At 42.2% G+C, this 21377-nt stretch overlaps 1 protein-coding gene across 1 annotated transcript; it reads right to left on the bottom strand.

Annotated features, from left to right (window-relative positions):
- Positions 1-258: 258 nt before the first annotated feature.
- LOC146176118 (calcium-independent protein kinase C-like) lies at positions 259-20623 on the bottom strand. The gene is made up of 9 exons (XM_084582453.1): positions 19737-20623; positions 16289-16340; positions 13033-13201; positions 11235-11266; positions 9512-9594; positions 6951-7083; positions 5919-6052; positions 5023-5069; positions 259-2397 (listed from the first exon to the last, which is right to left on the bottom strand). The coding sequence occupies exons 1-8, from the start codon at positions 20097-20099 to the stop codon at positions 5028-5030; spliced, it is 1008 nt and encodes a 335-aa protein (XP_084438579.1). The 5' UTR covers positions 20100-20623; the 3' UTR covers positions 259-2397; positions 5023-5027.
- Positions 20624-21377: the final 754 nt, after the last annotated feature.

Below are 21377 nucleotides of genomic sequence, written 5' to 3'. Positions count from 1 at the left end.
CGCGATCCGCCACCGTGACTCTCTACCACTCGTGGGCGCACAAGCTGATTGGTACCGATGCGGCAGGTCTATGTGCCGACATCCAGTATGTGGCGCCATCTATTGACGTCAAAGTGATCTGGGCATGCGTAGTGGAACGCGCGGTGGTGGATCACGGTAGCGGATAGCGGATCACAGTGTGCTAAATATCTCTATTATCACTAGGTGGGGACCCTACCGTAAGCGATAAACGAAGAGACAAGCGTTGCACTAGAAGAAACTCTTTATTGGGCTAACTTGCGCACGCAAAAGAATTGAGCAACAAGTTGGCGTCCACAGCAGAAATCGTGATCGTCGGCCGTCGAACATTGGAAAATGCTGAAGTTAAAATCGGCCCCCAAACATCTAAATAGGCCAGCCAAGAGATATTGGAAATGTCCGGAATAATGTGGAAAATGTTGTGTTTGCTTGCAATTATTCCAGGCTTAATCTCGGCGCATCTGCACGCTACAAAGAATGTGATAAAGGCGCGTTTCGCAATACGGAGCATGAGCAAAAAGCACAAGATCGGTCCGTTCGCTAGTGTCACATGATAAGGCCGCATGCTGGCGTCTGCTAAAGAGTAACAAATAAGATTTCAAAGGTTCGCGGCACTATAGTTCAGGGGTCTCGAACACGCAGCCAGCCGGCTCCAAATATTTCAGTCTTTGTTCCGTGATCCCGTGCCGGCTTCGCAATTTGGGTTCAACATCAGTCTTTTGCCAGTTAAAATGACCCGTCTCCAAATGGTACACTTTTTTTGTGAAAAGTGAAAAGAATTATCCCTTTATTTCGCGTGAACATCGGACAGGCCTCAAATGCCTCCAAGAGCAAGGCGCCAGACAACTCGCCCTCTGTTTATCTCCAAGTATATATATTTATTAATGCGAAAGCATTACTTCGCTGTGTTCAGATTTCTGTCCGCAGACCGCGTCAGCAAAATCGTGTCCACAGCAGTTGTGAGTAATCGAGAAGTGGTAGAGGTTAATGAGTGGTGTCAATCGATAGAGGGTGACGTAATGTTGTCCGAAAAAAATATTAGGCCAGTAACTTAATTAGGTAAATGATTAGAGGCAGAACGCGCAAAATTGTGTCCGCAGCAGTTGTGAGTAATTGAGAAGTGGTAGAGGTTAATGAGTGGTGTCAACCGATAGAGGGTGACGTAATGTTGTGTCCGAGAAAATAATTAGGCCAATCAGTTAGATAGTTAATTAGAGGCAAAAATGGAAATGCAAAGGCGAAAATGGTCTCATTAGCCAATGGCTTGGCGCCACATTTGAATGTATCAAATACTAATATAGTAATTTAAATCAGTCAATTAAAATTGCGTCAAGAGTGTGACGTCACGCAACCTGAAGTCGGGCCAAAAAAAGGCATCGGAAGGGATTGGTGCGTATTTTGAAAGTACCAAAAACTAAAATTGGCAAACAAGAATTGAATTAAGCAACTAGAAGCAACCAGAAGCAACCAGAAGCAACCAACAGCAGCATCCGTGCTTTCGCATTACTCCAATGCGGATTCTGCAGTGCTCTTTAATTTTTTTATTTAAGCATACATTACTAGGGCAGTTATTAACCTCTGAATTTCTTTAAAAGCTCTCTCCAAGTCATCGTGAAGTGGCCCCCGTTCGATTTTTGTACCGCTTTTTTTTTTCGTGAAAAATGGGAGGAGGAGGAGGACAAAACATTTATTGACGCAGGGGTATTCGGGGCCCCCTAGCACCCTGTGTCCCCGCAAGGCCCCATCGCACTCAAATGTTCATGTTCAATCTGTCCATGACGTCGGCAGCCCGGCGAACTGCGATATTTTTCTTCGCCTAAGAACAAGGCATAGCGGTTTATTTTTATGTATTGTATTGTTCTTTTTTAATTTGCCTAATGTTTAATTATTTGCTTTTATTATTATGTTTTGTTCTTTTTGGCTTTTGGCCCTCGAGAGATGATATTTGCTCAATAAGGCCCTCATAGCATCACGAGTTTAAGACCCCTGCTACAGTGGGGTGTAAGTCATGAACGAGGTGTTACCTGCACTCCCTGACAATGATCCTGATATTCCACTCATGATCTCCGAGTTTTCCTGAGACAGTAAATATAATTTGAAGGCTACACATCCAATTAAGTAACAGAGATTAAAATGATTATGACAGTGAGCAAAACAAATTAGCCGGATTCATCCAGTGCACAAACCAATCTGCAGGGCACTAATGTGCCATTAGGAAAAACATCCTGCCTCATCCGCAAGATATAAAAATAAACTGCACAACAAAAATGAATCTCTGCTGGGCCATCAGTACAAGGACGGCACTGGCTTTCTTCGGAAACGTGCGACGACAGCTCCTTGCTGCATTTTTTCCAAAGACCGTTTGGCAATGTAGCGTACCTGCAGCGAGTTAAGAGAACGTTACCAGAACAATTTGCATGCAACATCCACCAAGAAAGACATTGCTGCTTACAAGATGAACTGACATGTCCTGTTGATTTTTTTTTTTTCATAATGTTCATAAGAAAAACGCCTTTTGAACAATAATCTAGCATATAGCAGCCCAGAAATAGAGAAACCTAATTTTGAATTTCTTTGCTGTGTACAACAATATTTCGGCAGTCTGTTCTTGAGTGGTTATGGAAGGCTAATAAGAATAAGAGGCCCCAAAACGCTGGTTCAGTAGTTATGGCGTTCAACTACTGTTCCCAAGTATGAGGGATCGATTCCCGACCGCGGCAGCAGCTTTTCGATGGAGGCGAAAAACTAGGCCCCTGTGTGATTTGAGATAGCGCACGTTAAAGAACGCCAGGTGGTCCCAATTTCAGGAGCCCTTCACTACGGCACCCATAGCCTCAGCCGCTTTGAGACATTAAACCCCATAAACCAAACCAACAAGTATAAGGGCTTCTTAGTGCCTAATATAAAAGAAACCTTTTCAACTTCTTGCAGTATGTTACTTATTTCCAAAGTAAACAGAAAACGTTTACAACTCCTGCTTTAACATCACTTCCCTAAAGAAATGAAAAGCAAATAAATATCTTGTTCCTTTTTGCACTCAGTTGTTAGGTTTAGTTTTCGCTCAGATAGGCAGACAGCGATGCTGCTGCGACTTCGTTGTTGAAACATTTTGACAATTATTGACTGCCTGGGGTCACTTGTCTCGAATATGTCGCCAAATTTATGAACTGTGCACAAGACTATGGCTGCTAGCAGTATCCGGTTTATTGCATCATGTAAAAGCTATCTTAGGTCTATTCAGTCTTTTTTGTTTTATTGTTACGTTACTGTAAAGCGAGAAAGGGCTGGCAGATGAAAACCGCTAACAAGTAAATCATGAACAAAGCTTTCCGGGAGCCGTTACGGTATACAAAGAAGAGTAGAAATGTAGTAATGCGAAAAGATAATTTGGGTAGACTAGAAATGGTTGACCAGGCTTGTTCACTAACAGTGGTGATGAGATTAGATGAAATGAAATTATACACACTACCTACCCTTCGAATCATTACTACATGTATTTAACTGACCTGAATAGTCATGTGCATTTCAGCCATGCCAGTAACACCTTGTTAAATGTAGTAATGCGAAAAGATAATTTGGGTAGACTAGAAATGGTTGAACAGGCTTGTTCACTAACAGTGGTGATGAGATTAGATGAAATGAAATTATACACGCTACCTACCCTTCGAATCATTACTACATGTATTCAACTGACCTGAATAGTCATGTGCATTTCAGCCATGCCGGTAACACCTTGTTGAAATTTGATGTCTAATATAGATGCAAGTCATGAATGTTAATGACTTATGCAGCCTTGATGAACTTAACAAATGTAGCCCCGAGTGCTTTTCTAGATCTTTAAAATGCTTATTGGTACACAGTTCCTGAGCGACACTGAATTAGTAATGCATGTCTCTTGGCATAATAGACCGCATAAGCCAAAACAGGCCATTTTTTTAAGCTTATTCAGTGAATTTTATTTTTCATAACAGATTGGTTTAAATCACTCTTGTGCACAATGAAACAAATTTGGCGGCGAAAAAAAAAATGGTAAGGTAGCAGCATTCTGTGCCTTTCGGGGGTCATAGATTCAATAGATCTGAAGCGCTACTCTCTATTCGCGTGCTTAAAAACTGCAGCCGCTCTTAACACAGCTGTACCTAAAGTCTAAAACGGGGGAGCAAGCAAAGCGGAATAGCCAATGTGCTGTCATATAATCTTATCTGGATACTAGCAACACCCCTTGCTGCTAAACCAAGCATTAGGACGTGTTGTCTGGAACATACCTTCAGTATTCAGCTCAATTCTTGGCTCTTTATAAAGTAAGCATATATGAACAAGATAAATTGTCACGTTACCGATGCAGTGAAGCAATGTCTTGTGAAGACTTACAAGACTTACAGTAAAGGTACACGCAACTAGGAACACAGATGTACAGATTACAGTGTGGTGTAATCTCTGCCTTTTCATAAATTATACCTTCCGATATTTCGTAATAAATGTATCTCACCGGCAGCGCATCTAACGCCTAAACTGGATTATACTCATACGGTTAGTATCCGATTATGAAAAACAGAGCTTTCTTTTAAATATTCATACTGCGCGCTTCCATTAATTGCAACCACCTTTCTCTCTCAACGGCCATCGTCCCATATTATCAATTATCCAAGACCGCCACAGTTAAGACTATAACTGGGAGCCTTATTCAAACTGTTCAACCTTTCTTTATGTATATCATAGCTGACATTGTATATTTAAGTGTCATTTTTACACATTGTTTTCTGCCTCCTTAACTCCAGTTTGCGTATTTATTCTTTTGTAGGATTCAATTGCTTGTAGCTACTATTCCTCCTCTATGTGCCCAAACAGCCTTGAGGGTCTATTGATCAAAACAAAACATATAAGTGCTCGCATTGTGCAAAATGTCAAAGTACATGTGGTCTGAAACCTTAAGGAATTATGCGTACATAATGGCACGCAGAGGGATATCAAAAATGATCGAGATTAGAAGATAAAAATTCTTACCTCCATTAATATATTTCCCTTGCATATGGGATACTTCCGGGTGGAAACTAGACAGTGCAAGATTAATTAGCATGAAACATAAATAAGCAAATTACAAATGAGCAGCCAAGCAAAAAAATAAGGATGTAAAGCCAGCCAAATATTTAACTGGCGCGCGCGATTGCCGCCTTTCTGTACTTTTTGTGCTTGAGGGCGAATAAAGCTTGCCGGAAGGGAAAGATTAACCAAGGACTTGGTTAATCTTTCTTATACTTGCTTATACTTGGACTTTTCACAGGTTAGCGCCTCTTTAACGCTCAGAATCACAAAAAATATGACCGTCAAGCGTACCACTTAAAGATTTGGGCGGCTGTACTTCTGCATAAGCGAAAAATGAAAAAGCATAGCAGATTTTCTGGTTCCTTCCGATTTTCCAAAGGACGTAGCAATTTCATTAAAATATGACAAAAGAAATTAAAATATGACAGAACAATTTGCATAGCGCAAATTGGTCAACATGGAGGACAGAAAAAGGGTTGTTGTATACGAAATCTATGCCATATGCATAACTGATCATAAAGTGCTCATAAAGTGATCATAAAGGGGTCATAAGTGATCATAAAGTGATCATAAGGCGCCCGTGTGCTGTGCGATGTCAGTGCACGTTAAAGAACCCCAGGTGGTCGAAATTTCCGGAGTCCTCCACTACGGCGTCTCTCATAGCCTGAGTCGCTTTGGGACGTTAAACCCCACAAACCAACCAACCAACCATAAAGTGCTTAGGATCTACTTAACGCCCATTTTACATCCGCAGTCAAGAAACGGCAGCTTAGAATATTTTCTCGCGTGTTCTATGAAAAATACTAGGCTGCTGTCTTGTCTGAACAGGAACGAGAAGAAGGCACCAATTTTCTCACCACTTTCTTCCGGTCACCCGGCGTCTCACCACAAATGCCCATGGCACTGAGGGCCTCTGCCATTTGCACAGCATTGACGCCACAGCTGTTGGCAATGTTTTTCTGGCAATGCTTGTGAGCATTAATCTTGCAAGCTGTGTCGAAAGAAAGAACAAGATGGTGTTGAGTAAACACACTCAACAATAGATCAACCCTATCCTTTGGCAGGACTGACACACTGCACATCCTGGAGTTACCTTCACAAGAATTCCCAGGCATGTCATCAGTATGCTAAATACGTTCTTGATAGGATATCTTTAATATCGAGCTGCTGTATGCACTGAGACCTTCCATCATACATCTTGTTTAAAAGCATGCAGAGCAGTTCTATTCTTTTTTGCCATAACAACCGCACGTTTATTTAAGGCAACGTGCATACAAAGGTGGTAACAAAATAAAACAAGAAATAGGCTACATGGAACACGAACCCACACGAAAAGTGCAAGGATAGACGGCCGCGGCCTTAGGTCAGTTGGTACAGCAATATACCTAAAAAGCCGAGGTCGCGTGTTTGCATCCTACTGTCGAATATGGTTGTCTTCTCATTTTCTTCATTTATTTATCGTTCGTGTAATGATAATTAGGCAGCCATTTCCAGTTTGCAGAAGCGATCATAATGATATACATTCCCCTGATTTTCTAAGCTTCAATGACTATTGGCTTCTCTGAAAGGTATATCATCACATATATATCATGCGATATATGAATAAAAAAAATTGTTGCAAACTTTCAGTAAACGTTGTTTATAAACAGTGCAAAATAAAGTCCTTTTTTTTATTTAACGTGGCTGCTTTACGACCTCGATACTACTGCAGAGTCCTCCTGGGAGACTTCAAGGTATTCTGGTACATCCTGAAGCCGAACAAATGGACTGCCCTAGGACATCTATGGGATAGACCTTGATACAAACTTCGTGCTCCGGAAAAGTGTGTAGACAATGCTAAAGTCACGCCACCACCACTGAACAATTGAAGCGTGCAGCAACGTGCATACCTTTGCAGCGGAGACCCTGTTGTAAAAGGCCGTGAATCAAGGAGCCACAGTGATCACAAAAGACTGGCCGCGCGAAAGTATGGGCTGTGAACCGGTGTGGCACATTCATGCTGATCCGGCTGCCTGCTGAACCCTGCCGCGTCGAAGAAATAAACATTACAATGCATGTAACTGCAGATATTCCGCAGGAACAACTGTCTCGTTTTTAACATCTCTAAGAACGCCAGCCTTCTGGACTTTATTTCTGCACATTGATTTCTTCCCATTACTCAAAAATTCAGTACTGCTGATAGATACCGTTAATATTAAAGCAAATAAAAAAACATTAATTAAAATTCATGACTAATTAACACTCAGGCTATCTAAAGCGGTACGTTACACAGCCAGGTTAGCAGCAGCTGCTTTAACAGGACACTTACTAAGGTAGTAATCACACAGTGTTTGTAGGATAACGATTTCAGGCCTAATTTTCGCATCACAGTACACTGTGTGAATACAGACTGCAGCGAATTTGCTTTATATGGTCAGGGAGACAGTGCATTGCATAACCTGGTTTCACTTGATCTCTACAACCAGAACAATTCTGCTTAAAGCATTCCTTAAAATTTTCATTAAGACTTCAAATAACTGTGGCATCACAGTGCACCAACATGATCACCTCAATTAACCTGATTTATTTATTTATTTATTTATTTATTTATTTATTTATTTATTTATTTATTTATTTATTTATTTATTTATTTATTTATTTATTTATTTATTTATTTATTTATTTATTTATTTATTTATTTATTTATTTATTTATCGATATTGCCAATCTCGCAGGAGGTTACAGCAGGAAGGACATACCAGTAATACATACAAACTGGAACAAAAAGCTTAAAAAAAAATAAAATACCTGATTAGAATTTGAGAAGAAAACAGAACTTGATCATTACGCTTAAACTAAATATGCACAAAGGCGAACGCTAGGTAGCAGGTACAACTATACATGCAGATAGCAGCATGCTGTTTATAAAGCAGATGTTAAAATAAAAAAGAGCATTTAGGGCGTCTTTTTTAAAAAAATGTCTGCATGTTAACATTCAGCACATGGACGCAATACTAGCAGCTTCAAGGCCTCTGTCGTCCACCACACTTAAACGACAGCACACTGAATTATATTTATTGTCATACACAACCACCTGCACGAAGATAACACCAGTTTGTGACCGGTTTCACAAACTATGCGGACAATACAAGCTCAGTCATGTCACTTATACAGTAATAGCTCATTAATTCAAAGTTTAGTGTACAAAAAAAGTGTCTTAATTGTCTAATCACAGCAAAAATCTTTCAAGAACTAGTAAGGTGCAGTGAAATTAATTTATAAAAGGTGGCAACGGTTGCTTTCTGGTGAGATGAGAACAACAAGGTAATAATGACTGTTCCTTACGGCTCCGTCAATATTTTATTGCGCCCCGCCGCGGTGCCGCTGTGGTTAGGGCGCTCGAGTGCCGAACCCAATAATCTGGGACCGAATCCTGGCCGTGGCGCTCGCTTTTTGACGGAGACGAAAAGCAAGGCGCCCGTGAGCTGTGCGATGTCAGTGCACGTTAAAGAACCCTGGGCGGTCGAAATTACTCTGCAGCCCTCCACTACAATGTCCCTCATAGCCCTGAGCCCTATAAACTGAAAACCAATGTATTATCGCGTGAATAAAGACTGGGACGCAAAAGCAGAAAGGTGCCAAAATACTAAGCCTGAGCGGCGCTCCACCGCTTCACACACGCCCGCGAGCAGCACAGTCATAAGCAAGAACACTGGACTCCCCGATCGGTGAACGGCACACATGACGAGCTTGACTGCACTTGAAGAACGAAATCATGCAGATGGGAGTGAAAGAAACACTCAGCGGCATAGAGGTGTCATTAAACAAAGGGGGGAAAGAAACGCCAGATATGGTCCAATTAGCGTGCGAACTCTGAAAAGGCGAGCAGTTAGACTTAACTAACCGGCGGATGCTGGACGGTTGATCAGTTTCCGCTGCGGACTGGCGCGAACCTCAGAAAAGCTAAGCAGGTTGCGTGCAGGTTGTCCATGCACAGCAAGAATTGTCGAAATAGCTCTAATAACGCGAAATCTATGTCACATGTTATCTGACGCGCCTCTTACGTGAACCCTGCAGTAGCTGCAGCAGACGCACAACAGATAGCTTCTTATTACATGTGACATAGATTTCGCGTTCTTATTAGGGCTATTCGACAGTTCTTGCTGTGCTGGACAACCTTCACGCAGCCTGCTTAGAATTAAGCAGTGCAATATCTGTAGCACCTCTTTAGAGAGCGTGCGATACGAGAGACTTACATGGGCACTTGCAATGGCCAAGTTGTAAGTTTGCATTATCCTGATTTCCGATGTACGGTGGTCGAATTAATTATCTTTAAATGCAACTAACAAATATGACATGCCTTTAAAGACCTGCTCCAAATGATTCATAAGTAAAATTTAGCACGTCTGCACTGGAAGCAGAAATTTCAAGGTATCGGAAGTTATACAAAAAATTTCACATGTGCACTAACCTCGTCACAACAGTTTTCATTCATCTTGGAGCACCTGGCGACGACATGCTGATGACATCGCTTGTGGACCACACATGTGCACACTATAATGTGAAAGTGAAAAAAAAAAACGTCAGGGTAGCACCTAGCTGATTGCGACAAATCAGTGGAAAAATTAAACCAGAGCTTCATGACAATTTTTACGAAAAAACATTAAACACACTTAAGCTCCACTGTAAGGGTAACGAACGCCCTCACTAACGCGCATGTACTTTGCTACTTTGTTATTCTCTCTATTATCTATTATCCTTTATTATCTCATAAATACTGCAGTTGTACACTACGCATTATTCAAGAAGACCGAACATCCTTGCGCGACCTAGAGTTATTTTTTTTATCTGTATTGCCTTCATTGTGAGATAATACAATATAACAACTACACTACAATACAAAATAACTCTATTCAACACAAAACAATTCAGTTCAATTCAATACAATGCGCTCTAGTACGAGGTAATAAATCTGACTCGGGATCTAACATACCTGCGTTCGATTCCCACCAGCCAACTATGTAGCATTTTGGCTTCGCATACCCGCTGATCAATCAATACATGGTCACGCGACATGCTAGCAACCACCTTCCACGGGTGCGCTCGTGATTTTTCGATCACAACGTCGACGCCCGGTTTTCCGCTGCATTTCAATGAGGCAGCCTTGATGCTGCCTCATTAAAATGCACAAAAACTTCAAATTAAATGCTCGAGCTCTTTGTGGTTTTTATCAGGAAAACAAACTTTCTCCTGTCAGAACTTACATCTTTAATCTAGCATTCAGTAGTTCCTACGGTAATTGAAAAAGCTCTCCTTCAAAAGAACAGCTCAAGAAAATTGTACAAGGTGTGTTAACATTAGCGTCTTAAATTAATATGCAGCAGCTTTTTCAAAGAGCCATCTCTGTTCTGAACTATACTACAGAGCACGCAAATCTTGATTCAATTTAAAAAGGAGGAAAACACAATAGTATTTCATGTACCAATGTCTGCAGGATATGTGAGCCGCAACCGAAGCCGACAGCTCCGTTATGAGCAGGTCTCTCGTCACTGATCTTGTAGATGCAAATGTCAGACTAACCTGCGGCAATGTTCGGGATTGAAATACATGGCAGAGAAATATGTGCCATATTTCTCTGCCATGCTATCGTTGCTAGCGACCTAATTGTCCATGCTATGGTTGTTTTCAGCGTGAATCTTAAATTAATATGCATCAGCTTTTTCAAAGAGCCATCTCTGTTCTGAACTATACTACAGAGCACGCAAATCTTGATTCAATTTAAAAAGGAGGAAAACACAATAGTATTTCATGTACCAATGTCTGCAGGATATGTGAGCCGCAACCGAAGCCGACAGCTCCGTTATGAGCAGGTCTCTCGTCACTGATCTTGTAGATGCAAATGTCAGACTAACCTGCGGCAATGTTCGGGATTGAAATACATGGCAGAGAAATATGTGCCATATTTCTCTGCCATGCTATCGTTGCTAGCGACCTAATTGTCCATGCTATGGTTGTTTTCAGCGTGAAAGCTGCAAGAACAATAATCGCCCGACAGCTAAACAAGCAGCGGTCACGATGTAACAGTACCAGTTTCTTCCCTTCAGGCTTCTCTAATTGTCCTTTAGATACAGGTTTTTAAAGAATGAAACCGTCGTAAAATAATAAGGTGGTTTTTCAAAGACACGGGAACTTACCCTGACACTGGTAGCCTTGCTTACCGATGCCCCTAGAAATAGAGACAGAAAATGTTAATTTGAAAAAAAAGCCTTCAACAATGATTTAAAGCCATGAACCTAAATACTGAAGCGTTAAACGTCTGATGACACGCTGGTATCAGCTGCTTGGCAAGGTAACCAACTGGTCAGACGTAACTCTCCCACCGCACATCATACACAAGTATTAAATAACAATTTCAGTGGCTCATTTGGCAGTTTGAGCTCGGGATCACACGAACTTCTCGAAGCCTTTAAAGGGTACACTAGGTCTAACAAATAGCAAGATCCAAGCTTTTTAACACAACAATTCATCAAACAGAGATACTGAATATGAAAATAATGAGTTCGCTTAACATTTGGAGCAGACAACCATATATTGCACTCTTTTTCACCTTTTAGAGAGTGTCGTAGACACAATGAAAAAGTTTAAAAGAATGCTTGTGAATGCATTCAACGGGCAAAAAATAGCCATTGCGTAAAAGCACTGCTTTTAATGAATGGTTGACAATAGGTTCGAAGGTTTTGTTTAACAACTACAGAACCGATATACCAGCCTATAATTATTTATATTATTCTCAACACATTGCTGCCTGTAAAAGTACATAAACCAACGGGGTTCATAGAACTGGAAACCTTTGTGATATGCACTAAGATAAAACCTGTCTCTAAATATTGTACAAATGGTTACAGCGCAAAGGGGAACTTTAAGAAAACGTTTCGTTAGAAATCGGAGCGGACTAGCTGAAGCTCCGCCTAAAAGGGTACGAAGCGAAGACGTCAAAGAATCCCGCCTGAGGCTTCTTTTATGAATTCTCATTCACTTACGTGCAGTTACCTATAGGTCACAAATCCTCAAATATGAGCTTCTGCTATCTAGCGCGCTTATCAGAATACAGTCGTAAGTTGTCAAAATATGAGAAGGACCTCGCGAGATAGAAATGAAGCCGTGCTTTAACCAAGCTGTAGTAGAAGCGAGCCTGCGTGGTCAAGCAGTAGGGTGTCCGACTCAAAAATTGCAGGACTGCGCTTAAAAGCTTGCTTAAGAGCGGACATGGCGAAAGCCACTTTACAGAACTGTGTTCACTAACTGCATCCTCATCGTCGCTCGTACTATCATCATCATCACCATCATCATCACTTTTATCGCTGCTGTCATCATTACCGTCGTCACTATCAGCATTATCACTAAGTGCATCATTATTGTCGCTACTATCATCCTCACGCTAGACAAGAAGAATTACAATCCGTTTCTCATGCGCTGGGCGTGGCGTAGGGGTACGCGCTCTCGGCTGGGGATCAGCGCAACCTGCCAGTGCCATGTCGTGATTTTTGCTCACTACGTAGGAGCTGACCCCCCAAATATTCTGGAGAAAGAGACCACTAACGCTACGGTGTTATAAGGAATGCATCTCAGGAAGCCTCTACAGTTTGCCCTCGAATACAGGGCTTATTCCGAAATCTATAGGTCTAGACGTAAAATAAAAACACCTAAGAAAGAAGAACTAGAAGCTCAGCTTTTCCAACTCCGTCTGTAATAAATTACTGCTAACAATTATTTATGGCTTATGGCAAGCGCAGCTCGTCATGATTTGTGGCACTGTTTTGTCCGCTTTAGACTCACTATACACGCTACATATGGCTCGTCCAGCACAAATGACTGCTTCATCGATATATGGTGGTGCGGGTAAGGAAAAAGTATTTCCATGCATTTTGCGTCAATAAAAATTTCCGAATCAAGCAGTAGGTGCCAGCGATTCCACAAGACACTAAGCCGTACCAGATGAATCTGTGGCAATGGGAGCAAAAGGTTGGCTGCCTCAGCACGGTAGCTACGAACTTGTGCCCATTCACCACGTGGACCTTAGGTCGACGCACGGCCCCACTGGGTTCAATTAGGCTTTGCCATTCTCCGCATTCATGGTGATCCTCTTCTGCGACATTCTCTTCTGTGGAACATAAAAATATCAGACGAACAGTGGTTATAAAGCGGAGAAAGGGTTTGCAGCGAGGAAATGAATCCGAGAGTAAAAAAGTGATTGAGTCGGGGAAAGACGATTGATTGAGGGCGTGATTGAGCACGTTTTTTCAAATGTGTGCATGAAATATAGTTATTTTGTGTAAGACACAAGCCTTATCATGTGACTAAACTAATCATAATACCTATCACCAATAATGGTTGCATGCATAGTACAAGGGAAAAGGTGCAGAGAATATTAGTACTCTGGAACTTTATAAGCGAACATTCAAGTGGCCGCAAAACAAACAACTTAGAAGAGTGTAGATATATAAAGTAATTGTAGCCAAAAAGCATATGTCTGCACACACCGAAAAAGTGGCCTGGTAATTATTGCCACACACAAGCAGAGATACATGCAAAATAAATAGCTAGAGAGCGCTTCTGCTAGACCCATCGTACTGCAAACGTGGGTAGCAAATTGCATATGCGCAATAATAAATGATATAAATTACTTCCTGTGACATAACACTTCCTGTGACATGTGAACACTTATATACCAGTACTGTCGCGTAAATAGCAATTAAAGAGCAAAGTCACAAGTGAGTTGGTTTTGACTAAAACTATGTGCAATGCTGAGAAAAATATATTCACTGATGAGAAAACATTTAAAAAAACGCAAGAAAGTTTTTATTGCCTAACAGATATGCTAGTTCTGTAACTAAAGTGTAAAACCCCAAACTCTAGACTTCTGCTGCTCTAAGCGATCAACAGTGCCAAACCAGGAAGCTGGTTTCTATAGGTACGAAAAAAAATCGCTTAAAAATAACCGCAACATCGAATGACATCAAATTTCGAAGAATTATAGTTCGATTTCAAGAGGTGAATTAGCCGAGGTCGTTTGCAAATCTCCCCTCGAAATTTACACAGCAAAGCAAGAGGAATTATATTAGATGTCATGATTTTTTTTTAAGAAATAATTCAGAAAGCCACTTAATTCAAGTTTTATATCCCTGTTCATTTCGCATTGCATGTTTTACGCCAGTGTCACCATGTGCTAATTTAAGTTTTTAATTGTTGAGCCGGAGGAGAAGCGGACAAGAACCTGGTAGTCGTTAACGTAACGCCGCCGTCACGTTCACTGTAACATTCCTATATCTAGAGTTGACGCAGCTTGTCGACTTCGTTCCTTAGCGGCGGAGCTAACGCTTTCAGCCTGGAACAAAGGAGAATTTTCCAATCGACGCCTCAGGGAACTAGACCCTGGGCTGCGCCTTCGTGTTCCCCCTAACAAAGGGCGGCGCGAAACAACACTGATGTGCCGTATGTGGCTCGGTGTTGCATTCACCAAAAAATACGCTTATGTGATGAGAATGGCGGATAGCCCTAACTGTGAAAGATGCGGCTGCGAAGAGACCACACAGCATCTCCTTTGCGAGTGCCCTGCTTTTTCAAGCGAAAGATATGCGCTGCGTTCGGCTCTGGACCATCTTGACAGCCGTCCTTTCACAGAGGAGAAAATCCTCGGCCCATGGCCACAGAAGGCGTCTAACGGCAAAGCCTTCAAAGCACTTACGTGCTTTATGAGAGACACAAACTTTATTGAGAAACTGTGACTGTGCTCCTCGCCGCCTTACCTTTCCTATCATTCTCTTCTATCTTTCTCCTTTAAACTACTCATTCCCCTTCCCCAGTGCATGGTAGCAAACCGGAAGCTTTCCTGATTAACCTCTCTGCCTTCTCTCTCTTTCTCTTTCTCGCCGTCACGTTCTCTGCGGCGTACATAGGCGAAAGCAAACAAGCGATGTACCACTTTTCACGTGCGGCAGCATTTGTACATTGAAATTAAATCATTGCCCTAATATACGAATAATATCGCTCTAAATACAGGCTTTAAAATTACAGCAATAGCACAGCGATATCCTTGACAACCACAAGAGGGATGACAGAAACAAGCCCAATTCGCCGAAAATTCCTAAGCCCGCGTGCTGCGCTGATGTATATGAGGAAAAAAAAACGTCAATTAGCTTAATTCCGATAAAGAAAAAACTTCGAGTGACCATCGTCCTCTGCTGACATGAAAGTACTTAACCATGCGCAAAAAACGCACAGTATACAACACAGGGTCGGCACACCCATGTCACCAGAGCTCTTTAATACTACCATATGCAAAATTTCCCACAAGGTCCACGTGTTAAAATGGCGGTCGAGCGTCTGCATTCGTTCAAAAAAAACTGCGCCTAAATTGCAAACCTAAATAAGTGCACAACCACTTGTCACTTATAAAATTATTTATTTATTATTTATTTAATTAATATTTATTACATATTTATTTATTTATTTATTTATTTATTTATTTATTTATTTATTTATTTATTTATTTATTTATTTATTTATTTATTTATTTATTTATTTATTTATAATTCAGTGTCTAGAGAGTTCTAGTACTGGTTGCACGCCAAAGCTCAACAGGACCTCCTTGCACAATAATGTCTGGCCAGAGTCCAGACTTAAGTGGAGTCTTTAAAAAGACCTGACTTGTTTAACACTGAAATTGTTCAAAGTTTTACTTGCTGGAACGCGCACCTATTCCGACCGAAGCTCACGAGAAAATTTCCGAGCTACACGCTGAAATCCGCGGCGGAGAATAGAAGGAGAGGGAATAGAAGGAAACCTCTTGGGTTGTATAATTTTGGAGAAGACTGTACATAAATGCTACTTGACTTACTCACCTCAAGGTAACAATGCATTAGGACGCAATCCTCGAAGCAACCGTAAAAGGAAGGAATTACAATTTTAGTTACATATTTTACACATTACCTTAAGTTGAAGATATGTTTTTTTTTTTTTCTATAGAAACCAATAGAAACTCATGACAAGCACCGACAAAGGGTATTTGTCTGGACTCCCAGGTTAGAGTGTAAATGAACTGATGTGACCGTAGCTCGAAATCGACAACTTTGATGGCTCGATACAATTACTCTAAGTGAAAAACTAAGTCCCAATAGCTGGAAACTTCAAGTAAATGAAAGCAATGTGGAAAATAGTTTGTGTCAATGTCTTGACAAAAAAGGCTTACCGGGTAGCAGTTTGACCGTCACATGAAGTTTTCCTGCCGGTTCAAGACCAATCTGTAAATCATGATCTAAGTTCAATCACTATAATTCAGCAGGCCAGGCTATCTGACTGATGCAGTGCGATGACAGTACTACTGCACAGATGGACAAGACTAAATCATCAACCCATCATCAGTGATTCGGTCCACAATATGGCATGTACGAAAAGGACAAAAGTTTGGAGTCTCTGTACCGAAATGATGCATTGTTTTGCTATCCCATTATTTATGCTCTAACTTAACTTGACATTACAAACCTGGCAACAATTTGCAAATGATGTCTCAATTGATGGCATCAGTGTTCATAGCAAATCATTATAGCCATTTTATGAGAACTTATTTTAAGTTGCCGCTGAATATTGATAGAAAGATAGTCGAAAGATGAGTTTATTGCATGGAAAGACAGAGAGGTGAGCCGGAAAGTTGAATATCTGACCGACTAGACTGCAATGGGGAAGAGGAAGAGGAGGACATAGAGGGCTGTGATGGGTGACGCAGTGGTTAGAAGAGGTATGCAAAAATATATGCAGGCACGGGAACGTGGATCACTATCGTGTATCGAGTCCTGTGTCACTCAAGAAGCGGCAAAAAGCCTGCACTGTCTGCACAGTGTTCCATTTCACCGGTAAAGCAGCCAGTAGTGAGTCCTGAGGGGGAGGCCGTTCTCTGAACGCTTTAAGAAAGTCGCTAGAGTTATCCTTTCTGACTCATATGAAACATTCTCATACTTGTGGTACACAAGGGGCGCTTATTGGAGAGTCCACCTTTCAGATCAAATATAAGTAGTTGCGCGCGAAATCTACGTGTAAGCGCAGTCTATTGAGCAAGCATGCATGATGGCGCGGAATTCCACACGGAACAGAAATTTACATCTTTCGAGATGGATGTTTTGGGCGTCTGGCCGGGCTCAGTAAGCCACCACTTTCTATACAGTTAGTAAGAAGGCAAGTGGCATCGGATTTTGAAAATGGGACAGCTGGTCGGAAGCCACTGCTGAGAGCACTCTTTCCTTCAGCATCGGCCTTCTCATATCCATTGAGCCCGCAGTGTGCAGGGATCCATTGAAATACTACCTCGTGTCCTTCAGCACGAGCAGGTGTGAGGAGGTCATTGGTGTTTAATGCCAGAGACCGGTAGGCTGGTGCGGCTTAGTAGACTCCCCAAGATTTGTAAAGCAAGTTTAGAATTTGTTTGTAGGGTTTAACGTCCCAAAGCGACTCGGGCTATGAAGGACACTGTAGTGGAGGACTCCGGAAATGCGACTACCTGGGATTCTTTAACGTCCACTAACATCGCACAGCGCAAGGAAGCCACTTCGTTTCGCCTCCATCGAAACGCAGCCGCCGGCGGTCGGTGTCAAACTCTAGTATGTACTCCGGCACAGTAGCCGCACACCTTAACCACTGGACCCCTGCGGTGGGGCCTAAAGCATGTTTTGAATCTGTGGATATGCATCATTTTAGAGTTTGTTCCTCACAAGCGTGGCAAATCGCTCATTGCAAGGCCACAATTTTTTTTTTTTTATGTAGAATTATGCCCTAAAACAAACTGGAGCATTGTCTTCTCAGCGGGCATCCTGATGGCTGCAGTTGACGCTTGGTGTGACAGATCCGTCCCTGTATACGTGAACATATTTTTGGTATTCTGACAAAATATATTTCAGAGTAAGTTACTCAAGCTCACTAATTTGCACCAAGGATTATTTTTTTTTATTATTACTATCCCGGGAATATGCCGCCGCACCGAAGGTTGAGTTCCTGCTGAAAGTAGTCACTGTGGATGAGTATGCTTTCCCCCGAAATGCACACTGCAATTTTCAAAGAAGAAATTTTCAATCCTGCCTAGTGTTCCTCAGCGTGCAGCGCATCTATATTTTGTTCAGCTCCTTCTCACTTGAAAGAATCTCCTTCCACGCTGGGCGATACCCAGCATATAATTTTTGGGTGCAAACCAACAAATTTAATGAGTCCTTGCTGGTGTATTAAGTTTGTTGTTTAAATATGAACTACGACCTTCATGACTTTCGGCGTCTCTCATAGCCAGAGTCGCTTTGGGACGTTAAACCCCACAAAACCATGACTTTCGAAAAACTATTGCTTATAGTCACCAAAGTCGCCGTACCTAACGGTCACGCAGTTTATAACTTATGCATGCTCACACTTTCTTTATCCAATGTCAGTGCAGAGTCAAGCTTTGCGAGTAATAAACCAAGGTGCAAGTTCAACTGTTTGCCTGATAATAGTGAATTTGCGGACTTACTAAAGGTCCTAATTCTAAACAACAACGAATTCCCTCTTTACCGGCAATAACAACTGCAAAGTGACGCCCTATTTCAGAACATTTTTCTTCTCACTCTACCTGTGAACCACTATGTTTAAACATAAAGCAACCAGAATTCTTATGAGTAGACGTTTTAAGAAAATGCTCTTAGAGACTTGTTCAGAATTTTGTGGCATAAAATAAGCGTAAAGGCGCCTGCCAAATTAGGCCAAGGACACGTGTGGTGTAATCAAATGCGCTGGTACACTAGTTTTATTAGTTTCCTGAAAGCACAGCCAGTGGAGTGAATCTAAGTTTATAGGCTAAAGAACTGTGCTTCTCCAAACCTAAACTATGCCAATTCTGTCTTTCGTGACCCTGTCCCACAATACTGACGACGCTTAATGTGTCGTCGAAATAAATACACGCATTGCGTATACTACATTTAACTAATCTGAGAAACACGCGCCATACAGGATATGCCCGAACAAACGCAAAGCTGCACGTGAGTGTCCAACCATGCACGCATATTTATAAAACCGGTTTCCCTCAGCCATAGCTATTTACACACACGAAAGCCAAGGCGGAAATTAAACCACGTCACGTACACTACTGCCGAACATAAAACCGACCAATTCATTAATATTAATCAGGAGCGCCTCTGAGTCCGGAACGTATTCCAACGCATCTTCTGAGAGACAGTCGCGAACAGGATGTAGAACAAGCAAAATGCCTATAAACGATGAAGATTTAGGTGCAGCGTTTGATTACGTTTGAGATGTGTTTTGGTTGGGTGCAGCGACTACAGTGTAGCTGTGTAGCACTGAGAAAAATTTTAATAAATATCAAATTTGTAATCTCATCTATACTACAACCATAATGACACAGCATAAATATTTATAGACATTTAATTTTCTGAAAAAAAAAACTGTTCAATTAACTAATCCTGTGAAACATTTGCGCTAAGAAAATGTGACTGTAATAGCTTCCTTTATGCGAGATTCCTCAGAACAGTCAAGGTAAAATTTCGTGATGACAAAAAAATGCTAACGAGCTTTTTCCGCTAGAATGAAATGGCGCACGCATAACTATGCTAAACTGCAGAGCATTAACAACTAATGCCGGAAATTATGCAGTTGAAGAGCGCACTCACCCAGGCGTCGGTCTCGCCGCTGCCTTGCTCCTTGGCCAAATTAAGCAGCTCGTCAAAAGAGATGCTACCGTTAGCAATAGTGTCAGCAGAACTCAACGCGGAGTGGAACACTGTGAACCCCAAGCTTCGAACACCATGCACTTCGGCCTCAAAGCACTCGTTCCAGACTGGCTTCAGAGTATGCTCTTTGGTGCTGGAGCGAGTCACAAACATGTCATCGACGCTGACTGTCACGTACGGGTCTATCAGCCCCTGATCGGCGCTCGAGCAAGGCTCATTAGCGTAGCTGGTGATCAAGTCCGTCAGCTGAAGATCCACCGCCTCGCATAGCTTCAGCTTGACGGTGCCCGTGAATCTTGGCATCTCCGAAGCTTACTTCGGACACCCGTCGCTGTCGAAACAGGATGTCCTCGTGAGGCGCTGTCACCACACACCGTGTCTATCGGACTCGATCGGCGCTGCTCAGCTGATGCGGCGTTGGGCCACGAACGTAGTAAAACGATAGGCGCTGCACCTCTACACTACGCGCTCTCTTCGCCCGACGTACACGTAGTGCAGCAACAAGTATGGAAAGACTAAATGTGAGAGTGCACAGTCGGTCTCCGGCCCTCACGAAGAGAGCCGTAGCAGAGCGGAGGAAAGCGCTTCAACGTTGGTTTCGCAAGGGCAGGAAAGGGTACCAACGTCAGGACCTAATGGCCTCGACCGAGCACGTGGATGCAATGATGCAACTATTTTCCTCCAACGGACGCAGCTATAGAGACGCACCGAGGAAGATATTGAAGCAACTATACCGAGGCAACAAAAGCCGGCGCATTGATGTCTGCAACGCAATGAAACTCGCTTCAGGAAGCATGGCCTCCGAGCCTTGCTAGGCAGCATAGTTGGGAAAGCGCGTAAGGCGACGAACGGACGAAGAAATGCAACGACAAGGGCTCACTTGCGCTCATTTTTCCAACTTTCTTATTTCCTTAGTATGACCATTATAGAACCGGGTCCATTTTTTTATTTTAATGTGTACTTACACGTATTCCTGTCTCCATTAAAGTTTCAATCGCGAGTCACTGCGTGTCCTTGTATTTCCCCATCATTTCGTCTTCTTGCGCGTTTTTTCAACCTTGCATTAAAAAAAAAAAAAAAAAAAAAAAAACATGCCCAACTTTCTGTTCTCCTTGCCGTGCACTTCCAGCACAAAGCTGAGTTAATGTGAGTGACTTGTTAACGCGCAAAATAATTAAATTGACTGTGAAAGATCTTTAGGCTTTCGTGCCGTAAAGCCGTAAAACGAAGTTTTCTGCTCTGCGGCGCATCTCATTGTGCGCAAACAAATATCACAACTCCTGTCCTGCGGCAAAGCATTTTACATCATTTAGAACTTTATCTCGGCGTCTTCTTCTCCAACCTGTTTTTCCCTCGCTTCGTTGCCACTGCATCGGTGGGGGAATCCCGGATATCGAGTGGCCTTTGTCGCAGCGAAGAACGAACCAGTAAGATTGCGAGCTCGCTTCTGTCCTCTGACGTAACTCTACGTCACGGCTTGCGCAGCTGCAAGCAGCGTGACATACGTGTGTTTGTTGTTGCAGGAAGAAGGCGGCTCTGCGATACGCCGGCACATACAAGCATGGAGGATGGGAAAAATTA

This window comes from Amblyomma maculatum, chromosome 10, assembly GCF_055883805.1.
Source record: "Amblyomma maculatum isolate TAMU_Amacu chromosome 10, ASM5588380v1, whole genome shotgun sequence".
Classification (NCBI taxonomy): domain Eukaryota; kingdom Metazoa; phylum Arthropoda; class Arachnida; order Ixodida; family Ixodidae; genus Amblyomma; species Amblyomma maculatum.
This window is presented reverse-complemented; position numbering and strand designations above follow the sequence as displayed.

Excerpts from the sequence above, each read along its gene's own strand:
- LOC146176118 (XM_084582453.1), bottom strand. The coding sequence starts at position 20,099 with ATGCCAAGATTCACGGGCACCGTCAAGCTGAAGCTATGCGAGGCGGTG. Across the intron at positions 16,341-19,736 it reads GCGGCGAGACCGACGCCTGG|ATTGGTCTTGAACCGGCAGG; the intron begins GTGAGTGCGCTC and ends CATGATTTACAG. Across the intron at positions 6,053-6,950 it reads ACAGGGTCTCCGCTGCAAAG|CTTGCAAGATTAATGCTCAC; the intron begins GTATGCACGTTG and ends CTTTCGACACAG.